This window comes from Hippoglossus hippoglossus, chromosome 15 (genome assembly GCF_009819705.1).
Source record: "Hippoglossus hippoglossus isolate fHipHip1 chromosome 15, fHipHip1.pri, whole genome shotgun sequence".
Classification (NCBI taxonomy): Eukaryota; Metazoa; Chordata; class Actinopteri; order Pleuronectiformes; family Pleuronectidae; genus Hippoglossus; species Hippoglossus hippoglossus.
The window spans coordinates 17566557-17578499 of NC_047165.1; the positions used below are offsets into that span (position 1 = coordinate 17566557).

An 11943-nucleotide genomic window follows, 5' to 3' on the forward strand; every position below is an offset into this window, starting at 1 on the left:
TCCTACTGTGCGCTTTGTTCTCTAATTATTCTGGTCTGTGCTGCACGTCAGAGGACTTTTCCTAACTAGACAGGAAATCCGTTAACAGAGCTGTGAGTTGGAATTAGTTTAATGCATCACTGGCTCCGGGGAAGTTTGATGATTATCAGGGATATAAATGTAAATCAATTTTACCATTTGAATCACTTCTTCATGCTCTTGTTCTTTCTTCTCTCCATTACAGAGATAGACGACATGGTGGCCAAGATGTCAAAGGTTTTCACAGCGGACACCCTGCAGAGGGTCGCCTGTCGCGCCCCACGCGGCAGACCTGAGCCCGAGGTGTGGTGGGAGAGAGGAGGTCAGCGAGTCCCCGCAGCGGGCCGGGTGCACCAGGACGGCCTGGATCTGGTCTTCACTCCCACAGAGGAGGGAGACTCGGGCACGTACACCTGCGTGGCCCAGAACAAGGCGGGACGCAGAACCCAGGAGGTCACCTTCACCGTGGCCAGTGAGTCAAACACAGTCCATTCTGACGGGGCACTTCAACAATTTGACACATTAAGTTTGGTTTACAGGCAGAAATTGTTCTGTAATGTTATATAAAGTAAAAATTTTAAAACAGAAATTTATATTTTGTAAATTGTGCAGGTGGAAACTAATGGTTCGTCTTATCACATTGGATTATGGGAAATGTAGGAATGTTTTTGTATTTTTACCCTTATAAGAGGGAAATATTAAACTTTCAATTTTGACCATGTTTTTAAAACTATAAGTATCGTAATGTTATTTTATAATCATACAAAATCTGATGAAATGACTCAAAGAAATGAGTAGTGGTCAGTTTTTACTGTCAACAAATTTATAAAAAACAGATGCAACAGTTTATCCTTTGCAGGGCACTCGTAGGTAATAGGAAAAAATATTTTATTTTCAATAATGCATTACATAATAAGATCCAAATTTTTGTTTTAGTATATTTATCCCCCTGAGCAATCCTGAAATACTGGGATTCTACTGTTTTTCCCAGTAGAACTTAAAAGAAGAAGGTTAACTTATAGGTCATTGAAACACTAAAATAAATAGCAAGGATTATTAATGGTGTGCTGTGTGTGTGTCCCCAGCTGCTCCCGTGTGGGTGACAAGGCCTCAGGACAGCCACTTAGAGGAAGGTAAACCAGGTTACCTTCACTGCCACGCTCAGGCCAACCCTCAACCTGAGGTCACCTGGCTCCGCAACAACATCATGATCACACCTGAGGTGAATTAACACACACACACACACAGATATTAGTGTATGTTTCTCACATGAAAACTCTAATAAAGCTTTGTTTTTGTGATATAAGAGAATCTCATGCGCTTCTTCCCTCAGGACTCTCGTTTCAAGCTGTTCCCAAACGGCAGCCTCAGGATCAACAATGTGGAGGTGTACGACGGACTGATGTACGGCTGCGAAACCAAGACCGCAGGCGGCCGACTCACTGGGCAGGCTAGAGTTCTTGTGCTTGGTAAGCTGCAGGGGGAATCACTCAGTCCATCAATATGTAAAGTAGATTATGCTTTCTAAGCTGATCCTCAGACTGATGGAATGATAATCTCTAATGAATGAAATCATATTTAGGGCGTAATGAGTAATGCGGTGCTGAGAGAAGATTGTAAAACAAATGCTGTCATGCCTGTGGGCGCGTGTATAAGTGTGTGCTCACTACAATAAGTGTCCATGTTGCGTCTCCGGCGGACACCCACAGAGGTGTAAAATGTGACTCATGTGCAGCAGCTTTATTCTAGCCTCCACTTTATCGAGGTGATAAATTCTGCTGCTACACAATGAATGATAGATGGCCTGACATGGCCCTGTTTTGTCTGGCCAATGCCTGTTTGTAAGATCTCAGGTTCAGATAGACCTCGTCTGTTATACTTATCAGATCTGCGTGCACATGTGCGCCTGTTGCCCTGTTTGCCTGAATGTGTCTGAACACGATTTGCATCAGATTAGTGTCATTTCACCTGCAGTGTGAGTTGCACAAAAGAGGCTTTGACATACGCTGCCCCCCCCCCCCCCCCCCCCCCCCCCTTCGTGTTTACCACGTGTGTAATGTGTGTGTGTGGTGTTTTGACTTGTGTTTCAGAGAAGCTTAAGTTCACCCCGACCCCCCAGCCTTCTCAGTGCCTGGAGCTGGATAACGAGATCAGCATCCAGTGCTCGGCTAAAGGCAGAGAGATCCCCACCATCCGCTGGACCAAAGCAGGTGTGTACGCCGCCACTGGCTTAACCTTAGCTCACGCTATCTTAAACGAGATAAGGATCCACTGCTCCTGGAGACAATATGTCATCAAAAAAGCAGAAGCACTCTTCATTCCCTTAATGCTTATGATGACTGATGGTGTTTCCACCGGAATATGTAGGAACCTGTTTGGAAGATTCATCATCATGCATCATTTCACCCCTTTGTTGGCCATGATGGACTCGGTTTAACCACTTCACTTCGCCATGCAGTGCCAGACACAGCACCTCTAACTCCCCCCTTGTCCCCTATGTTTGCCTCTCTGTCGCCCTCTGCAGACGGAGGAGAGCTGCCGCCTCGCGTGGAGCAGAGGAACGGCCAGCTCCACTTCACCAAAGTCACGAGGAGCGACGCCGGCAACTACACCTGCATCGCCTCCAACAGCATCCAAGGGGAGATCAGAGCCTTGGTGACGCTCACTGTGGCCGGTAAGCATCTCACTCATCATCCTGGAACCAGGGGATTATGAATGAGAGGGGGGACATTACCATATTCGTCATCAGCACCACATCAGAAGCGCTTGTGGTTTCTGTACTTCTAAGAGTGGTTTACAAGGAGACACTCATTGATTATCATCACACAGCAGCTTTTATTGTGTGGCCTTTTTACAGTCCGAGTAATGAATTGGCTTCTGGGTTGTAGTGTAACTGAGAAGACGTTAACCACAGTCACCACAGGCTGTAAATGGGATGTTATTGCCCAGTTGTGTCTTGAATGTTGTGTTAATGAGCTTTATTGTGTGTCCATGTGTTTCTTGTGCACAAATAGTGTACATTCGCTTTAAGTTGGAGCCAGAGAACACGACGGTGTACCAGGGTCACATTGCCATTCTGCACTGTCAAGTCACCGGCGACCCCGAGCCTCACATCCACTGGATGGTTAAAGACAAGACGCTGGACATCAGCAAGAACAGGAGGTAAATGAGATGCTTCTGTGCAGCGCTGCCGGCATGGATGAGGATCACGGCTTGTGATCACAGGCTCTTTATTACTATGCATTAATTATTTGTATTTATATATTATTAAACACCTGATTACAATGGGCCTCATACCAGAACATCTCATCCAAACTAATTTGTTCTTAAGTTAAATGTAAAAGTGATTTTATAGAACTTGTCTCAATCAATCAATCAGTCTTTTACATTCATGATGGAGGTTACAAAATAAATTGTGTTTATATATATATATATATATATATATATATATATATATAAAAACACCCTGCTATGATATACTTATAGTATATACATCTAAATCATTTTACTTTCACATAACGTGGATAAATACCAAATTATGACGATATAAAATCTGTGCACGTATATATTCATACATACAGATGCAGTTAGTACCCAGAAATAACCCAAGATGAGCATATTAGTGTGGAGTAATCAAATAAACATTTTAAATAAAATTCATTTGGAATTTTACATATTTTCCCAACCTCCTTTTAACTCTCCTCACCGCACTCTCCCCCCCCCACCCTCCCCTCAGCTCCGTACTTTCACAGAGCTCCTTTCTTTTAGAGCGGCTCAGCTGACACTACTAATATAATCTTATAATTTTATCTCAGTCTTTTAACGTCTTACTCTGCTGCATTTGTTCTTTTCTTTCCTCTTTCATTTTTATGGATCAAACATGCCCACACAACGAGTGCAGCAGACGTCCTTATGCAACAGATTTACTGTTGTTGATTGTGCCAATGATCAAATCTCACAAACAGCCATCTGTATAAGAACAGGTTGCATTCCTCAGGCTGAAAGAAGTGATTCATGACAACTTTGTGCAGTGGATTGTGGATGTTTTTTGTTTTTCCTTGCCTCTTTCTACTGTTTGCGTCTTGTTGGCTGTGACTTGTGTGGACGTCCACACCTCCACCCTCACCTCTCACGTTCCTCCTTCCTTCTTCCTTCTAGGTTCCAGAAGATGTCCAATGGCTCCTTGGTGATCAGAGATGTCACTACAGACGACACGGGCAGATATACATGTGTGGCTGGAAACAGCTGCAGCATCAAAGACCGTGTGGCTCAGCTTTATGTCGTTGGTGAGTTTATCACATACACACACAAGCATATTCTCAGTGGCTTTCTTTATCGGGCACAAAGCTGCACACATGGGGCATAAGCCACGATCAGAAGTACAGGATGAAAGCATTAATTAAACCCTCGCCCTCTGCCCGTCATCCAACTCGACAGGTTAATAACCTCGTCCACGTCTCTGACGCCACGACTGTCACTGAGGTGATGGGATTGGGCAGACGTTAGATCTAATAACGCTTCATACTCCTTTTGTGCCGACTGAAAATTATAGTCACACACTTGCACTCGTGTCCCATATCAACTCATTTTGTCCCAAAGTTGGAGACAATTGAATTTAGATGTTTGTCGTAGCTTGTGAGGATCACAGTGAGGCACAGCACTGTGTAAACAGGGCAACTCAAAAAATACTTGTTAGATAGTATTTTGGTTTTTATCTGTTTTAACGTTGAATGCAAGGTCCATTATTCAATAAAACAGATACAGGCTTATTCTTTGCTATAATAGGTTAGGATGGGTTAGATTTTGCATCTGTACATTTATTTACATAAATGCATCCACTTCTTCAAATACCTGTTCTTGCAGAAACCTAAATTGTTTGTGCTTTCCCGACTATTTACTTATACATATTAATTATGTTTATAGGCAGAAATACTCCTATGAAAAATGTTGTATAACATTTCTTTAAGTAAAAATGGAAATGTTTTGCTTGTTTGCAAGAGATGCACTTTTACAAGACAGCTGGAAACCTCTGAAATAGCATATGAAATTGAATTATGGGAAATGTAGGATCCATTGTTTTTTGGATATTTACTTATATAAGAGATCAAAAATGTCGACCTCTATATCTTTGCTGCTTCAGTTTTGACTATACTTTTTTTATACTATAAGTATCCTAATGTTATTTGAATACAATAATAAATCACTTCAAACATAAAAGAGTGGCTGGTTGTCAGTTTTCACGTTCAGCTAATGGATCAACACATAGCAGATAACATATATCCTGTGCAGGGCACTTATAGGGAGCAGGATGATTTTTTATGATCATAATATAAGACACCCACTGTACTAAAACAACAAAGTGCTTTGTTGAAAGATGTAACAGAACATTTTCTGTTCATTAAAGACTGCAATCTGTGATGGTTAAAGTAACACGTCCTGTGCATTTTCAGAGAGCTCTAGTTATTAATAATAATAATATTTACTGCCTGTGTCCAGCAGAAAAACCGGTGCATGGTAATGGTGAAGATGATGACAGGGCTCCTTACAAGATGATCCAAACCATTGGCCTGTCAGTGGGAGCGGCTGTGGCCTACATCATCGTCGTGCTGGGTCTCATGTTCTACTGCAAAAAGAGACGCAACGCCAAGAGAATGGAGAAAGGCCAGGACGGAGAGGAGCCGGAGATGGAGTGTCTCAATGGTATGACTGTTAGATTCAGAAGAACGTAGATGTAATAGTGTGGAGACGGGAGTAAAATCACAGGTTAACATGGTCGTTCATTTTCCATCAACTCCCCTCAAAGCATTGGTGGAGAGTTTAAGACATTTGCTGCCATCTTGTGTTCATTCTGGTTATTGCTCTTATCATATAAAATGCAGTTCAGATCAATTTGTTAAGACGGAAGTTCTGTCTATCCCTCACTACACACCATACACCACAATATACCACCACACACGAGTTAAGTGAATGCATATACATACTTTAGTAATCTATATGCATTAGGGCTGTCAAACGATTACATTTTTTAATCAGATTAATCACAGGGTAGCTGTGATTAATCACCATTTATCACCATTTCTAAATGCCCGTAAAATCCCAATTTTCTATGTATATTGTTGTGGGAACGGAAAGATAATGGATATATACATTTAACATTAGTTTTTTTTATCCAAGTCCAAATGATAGAATGAAAAATAAAATCAAACTAAAACATACCACACCATAATTAAATGTGGCTGTCTCTTTGCTATGCCTCTGAACAGACATAGGATGATGTTATTTAGAACTTTTTGTTTTTTTATCAAACTGAAAGATAACCTTTATCCTAAACAATTGGGGGATCTTAGCCTTTGCTCTCTTTTTTTTTTGCAATTATAGGATGGTTGAATAAAACTTTTCTCTTTCTTTTTTAAATCAAACAAACAACCAAACCTTTACACAATTAAATGTGAAATCTGAATCTGAGCCCATCTGTAGAAGCAGTGTTGAGCCAGTTAACACTTAAAAAGAACGAGTTCCAAGTTCATAGTTCATTTTCTATTGGGATGATTTAGGTGACAAACGTACAGTCATGTGTTTGGTTATGAATCGATGGAGTCGGATCATGTCTGCGTGTCGCTCCGCTCATTTTAACACTGAGTCCTGACTGTGAGCGTCTCGTCTCGTGTTGTACTGAGAACAACATGTTGACCAGTCATTCTTCATGATGTGTAAATGCAGCCTCATAAACTCTGGAGCGAATCAAACAAACACTAAGTTACTTCATGTGCTGATCAGGTCCTGATACCTAGTGAGGAGTGTTTATTAGTTCCAGTGAGAGCAGAGTGGAGGAGGACACACAAACTCCAGCTTGGAACAAACCAACCGCAGCTTCTGCTCTGATCACTGAGCAGCTGTGACCAGAGAAACTCTGTGTTTCACTGTTCTTCTACAAAGTCACTGACCGGCTGCTTCACGTGAACGAGCTCTGATCTCACTGCGTGTGTCGCTCTGAGCGAGTGAGTGGGGGCGGGTATGGGTACATGGAGCGGGTCATTCTGCGCATGCGTAAAAAAAAAACGCGTTAATTCCACAAATTAATCATCCTGCGTTAACGCGTTAATTTTGCCACCCCTAATGCATACATTACATGTACATATACACATCATTTTGAATATATTGGTGTACATTGATCAAACTTCTCACTACCTCTAAACATTACAACTATATATAAATGTGTATATTTTCTAAAAGAAACATTTTTTTAGACGATGATGAATATATATTTTGCTCTTATTTCGATAATAATGTTTCTGACCCTGTGTGTTGTGTTTGTCAGGAGGTGCTGTCCAACAAAATGGCCACACCACGGCTGAGATCCAGGAAGAGGTGGCACTCACCAACATGGGTACCGCGGCAACCACAGAGAAACGGCACAGCCACGTCAACAACGATAAGCTCCACTTCCCTCGAGCAAACTTACAGACCATCACTACTCTAGGTAGACTCGTTTAACCAACTCCGTTTCTGTAGAATAACAGAGAATGGATGTTCTCTGGTTCTGATCTTAAAGCTGCAACATAATCAATGTCATAATCAAACATTATCTGCTCTGACATTTGCTTCGTGGCGGTTGAACGTTTCCTCAGGTAAAGGGGAGTTTGGTGAGGTGCTGCTCTCCAAAGCTAAGGGCATCGAGGAGGGTGAGGAGGAGACGGTGGTGCTGGTGAAGAGCCTGCAGACCAGAGACGAACAGCTGCAGCTCGACTTCCGCCGCGAAGCTGAAATGTTCGCCAAGCTCACCCACCCCAACGTCGTCCGCCTGCTGGGCCTGTGTAGGGAGGCCGAACCCCACTACATGATCTTAGAGTACTACGATCTGGTAATTACACACACAGAAGTACACACACACAATTTAACTATCTTAATTTAAATATAGTTTTTATTGTGATTTAATGTTTTTGCTTCTATCAAACAGGGAGACCTGAAGCAGTTCCTGAGAATTTCTAAAAACAAAGATGACAAGATCAAATCTCCCATCAGCACCAAGACCAAAGTAAGTGTTGTGGTTATGATTGACAGCTCCTCCTCCTCCATTGACAGCTCCTCCTCCTCCATCCTGCTCCCTTTCTCTGGTGTAAATAGTAAGAGATAGAAATCTATGTCAGATTAAGCATATGAAGGTTGTTGGAGATGATTTGTATAAGTTGTGCTGATCCTGTTCTTTGTGAGATCGTGTTCACTTGAAGCCATATTCAGGTATTTTAGAAAATACATGAGATGAGTAGATCTTCTCATCAATCTTAAGTTTGTATAACAAGTAGTATGTTCCATTCAGGAGGCGTGTAGCAGCTAAACTAGTGACTAAACACTGATTGTCAAAATGTTACTTATTATGACACAATATCTAATGTGTAGAAAGAAAACTGAGAAGTAGTGGTTTCAGTGGGTGCTGTGTCAATGTGTTGGACTGTTGTCATCATTGTGTGGTTACCAGGCAATGAGAACTTCTTCAAAATAATGAACTGATACACCAAAGAAAAACTTTCCGCTGATGTTGTGTATATAAGTAAAGATATAATCAAAGTCACTTAACATTGACAGTTGTTTTGATCTATGTTTTTTCTGCTTCCTCTCCAGGTTTCCATCTGTGCCCAGGTGGCTCATGGGATGGAGCATCTGTCCAATCACCGCTTCGTTCACAAAGACCTGGCCGCCCGAAACTGTCTGATCAACAGTCAGCGGCGCGTGAAGGTGTCGTCACTGAGCCTCAGCAAGGACGTGTACAACAGGTTGGTCAGAAAAGAGATGTTTAATAAAAATCATTAGTTTCTCAGTGGTTTTCATGGGGCTAATATGAACTGTTTCCATCTCCCTGTTATTTGTCCTTGTGTGCATGTCTGCAGTGAGTACTATCACTACAGACAGGCCTGGATCCCGCTGCGCTGGCTCCCATCTGAGTCGGTGTTCGAGGACGATTTCTCCACCAAGTCTGACATGTGGGCCTTTGGAGTGTTGATGTGGGAAGTGTTCAGTCACGGGGAAATGCCGTATACCAAACTCATTGATGACGAGGTGCTGGAGGGTCAGTATGATGCTGCAGCGGTTTATTTTTAGTTCACGTTCTGATTCAAACAACAAGATAAGGAGCTCTTTCAAGAGAAAAGAAGAAAGGTTTTAGTTTTGTCATGACGCAAAACGTCGGCTGCTGGGAAATCCCACAATACATTTTAAATGCTTATTTTACACTTGGTATTAATACTTTTTAGGTAAAAAACATTTAAATGTAGAAATAAACTTGTTGGTGCTGTGACGTCCTGCTTTGCTCGTATTTACATATTTTACCGCCACAGCTCAATGATTTGTCTCGTGTCTGTAATAAACAAACAAACTACACCATCGGAAATATTAGACAAACTCTGACCGTTTTAAAATTGGTCTGTGAAAATGCCGGCAAATATAAACCTGTCCGTCTTTATCCTCACGATAATTCACATATTTTTGATTAGAATAAGAAGTAGTAGATTTGCCTGCTGTAGAAGGCTGAGATGTGCTGCCCTCTCGACATTTTTCTTTGTCAATGCCCCAAGAGCAATGCATGATGGTATATATTGCTCAGATAGTGACCTTTTCTCGATGCACTGTGGGAAACAATGAGTCCATCCTATATAGGGTATAACAAAATTCACATTCTGACAGCACTACTAAATGTCAAATTACACTACATAGTGATTAGTAAGTAGTTTTTGACAGAGGCTTTATCTCAAAACGAGGAACTTCTAGTCACCGTCCACAGATTTGGTTTAACCCCCCTCTCTGTGCTCACAGGTCTGAAGACAGGGAAGCTGAAGCTCCCCATTCCAGACGGATGTCCCTCCAAAATCTACAAGCTGATGGTGCGCTGCTGGGCACTAAGCCTCAAAGAGCGCCCGTCCTTCACCGACATCGTCCAAGCCCTGGGAGAGCTGCCCTCTGACAGCAAAGTCTGAGACAACTGTCAGCCCACATCCGAGGGGGAGCTTCTACCAACCTCCTCCCCCCCAAAGAGAAAGACAGGAATGCTGGATATTAAAGTCACACATTTCAGGGAAAAGGGTTGAGGAGAAAACACTTTTTTTTTTAAATATGCATTTCAAAACATGGCTGTGTGCACAAGACTTCTTTGCTATATCAGTGGAAAACGCACACACACATTTGTGTGAATGGCTTCTCGTGAGCAGTGCCAGGAGTTTACGTTTGCCTTAACCGCAGCATGGATGACCCTCCCCTCCAGTCCCTGTGTGAGGTTCCACTGTGACCCTGCCCTCCTGCCTGTCTGCGGCCGCTCTGTCCCAGAGACACGTCATTTCTCCGAGCTTCACAACCTCAGTGCCTCCACCCCTCCACACACACGCACACGCACACCGAAACTTTGGACTGCGCATTAGGAATCTAATACAAATCATTTTTCTGACATTTAGGAAAACCCTTGAAATTTCCGTTCACCACTCTGTTAAGTCCTTGGTCATTTCTCATGAATCTAGAAAGACTCAAGAAAGGAAAGAGGGATACAATGTGACTGTGCTTCGTAAATATTCTGTCAACCACTTAGAAGTGTGTTGAGTGAGACGGTGTCAGCGGATCTGCTCGAACTTAAAATCCAGTCAGCTGCATCCTGAGTCCCCCACCCTAACCCCCGGAGGAGACACTCGGCTACTCTGTCCACCAGGGACCCAACACCACCCTCCAGAGTTTGTCTGTGCATGTGTGTGTGTGGACGCGTCACTAAACTGTTCCCATGCTACAGTGTACGCTCAAAGTGGAAGTGGAAGTAGGAAGGTTTGTCGCCGTGAGGACACTTGTGGAGATAAATCCTCCATGTTGTGATAATACTTCAGGAACAAACAAAAAAAAAAAGATCAAGTTTATAGCCAAGGAATAAACCGGATGGATGAGACTGTGCTAGTGTGGACTTTCTACGTTTTCACGAGTGTGTTTTGTTTTTGTATTAACCTTGAGGTTTTTATTGGTCACTACCTATGGGTGAGAAAACCCATTATACTACATTAATATCTTTGTGCCGTCGCGGGGCTGCAGCCTATCATTGTGTTTTAACCTGCGACATAATTTCCCCAGAGGTCCAATCACAGTTCCCCTCCTGGTCCAAGTAGTTTTGTGCAATGCTGCAAAGTGGACCATCACACCAGGCAACGTGTACATAATATAGAAGCCATGCACTAACTTCACTTAAAGGAATATCCCTCTGTATCTCTATCATGTCGTGTAGAAGGACGTGCAGGTGCCTGTTTATTTATGATGAAGGTCCTGTGTTTGTTTTAACTATGTTTATAATAGAAAGGTACTTTCTCTGATGGTATGTATTCATGCTCACGGCCCATCTCAGTGTGCGTTCAGCTCAACACGCTCACACAAAGTACAAAGGAGGTCAAAAGAGTGACTGCTGGTCACCAGTACTCGTTTTAAGTGCCTGGTAAATGAAGGATTATCTTAACTGTTTCCCTCTTTTTTTACATTATCTAATCAAATGCAATGGCCTTTGTTTATGAACTTGTTTTTATACGTTGTTTTTAGTGTAATGTTTTGTTTTTATGAATGCTAGGCACTCACACCTAGACCTTTCTTTTTATTTCTTTTTTTTTATCTGCTTCAGCAAAATGTTCACAGTAATCAGATATATACGGAAGTATACATGCTGCTGTCAATAAAGGTTCACAGTGTTTTTACCTATTGTGTTGTGATTCATACTGTGGACGGTAACGCAGCTTCAAGAAGCACATCAGCGACGGTTTCCAATTTGTAGGTGGTCGGAGGCTTTATGTTTTCAGGTTGTCCGTTTGTCCCATTTTTATTAACATGTATATCAAGAACACTTTGAGGGAATTTCTTCAAAGTTGGTTCAAACTTTCAGTTTGAGTTGAAGTGGATTTGAATAGATTTATGTGGTCA

General features: G+C 42.2%; 1 protein-coding gene across 2 annotated transcripts in view; it reads left to right on the plus strand.

Annotated features, from left to right (window-relative positions):
• The window catches only part of ptk7b (protein tyrosine kinase 7b), a 79315-nt gene extending 67595 nt beyond the window's left edge, over positions 1 to 11720 (plus strand). The window contains exons 7-20 of one of the 2 annotated variants that reach the window (XM_034608740.1): positions 224 to 490; positions 1104 to 1240; positions 1352 to 1487; positions 2109 to 2228; positions 2543 to 2692; positions 3033 to 3180; positions 4177 to 4304; positions 5515 to 5718; positions 7337 to 7498; positions 7647 to 7879; positions 7976 to 8053; positions 8638 to 8789; positions 8904 to 9082; positions 9826 to 11720. In XM_034608740.1, coding sequence (XP_034464631.1) covers positions 224 to 490; positions 1104 to 1240; positions 1352 to 1487; positions 2109 to 2228; positions 2543 to 2692; positions 3033 to 3180; positions 4177 to 4304; positions 5515 to 5718; positions 7337 to 7498; positions 7647 to 7879; positions 7976 to 8053; positions 8638 to 8789; positions 8904 to 9082; positions 9826 to 9986 — 2255 coding nt within the window. In that variant the 3' untranslated portion in view covers positions 9987 to 11720. The remainder of the gene's footprint in view (positions 1 to 223; positions 491 to 1103; positions 1241 to 1351; positions 1488 to 2108; positions 2229 to 2542; positions 2693 to 3032; positions 3181 to 4176; positions 4305 to 5514; positions 5719 to 7336; positions 7499 to 7646; positions 7880 to 7975; positions 8054 to 8637; positions 8790 to 8903; positions 9083 to 9825) is intronic. The other variant, XM_034608741.1, reaches the window with a different exon arrangement.
• Positions 11721 to 11943: the final 223 nt, after the last annotated feature.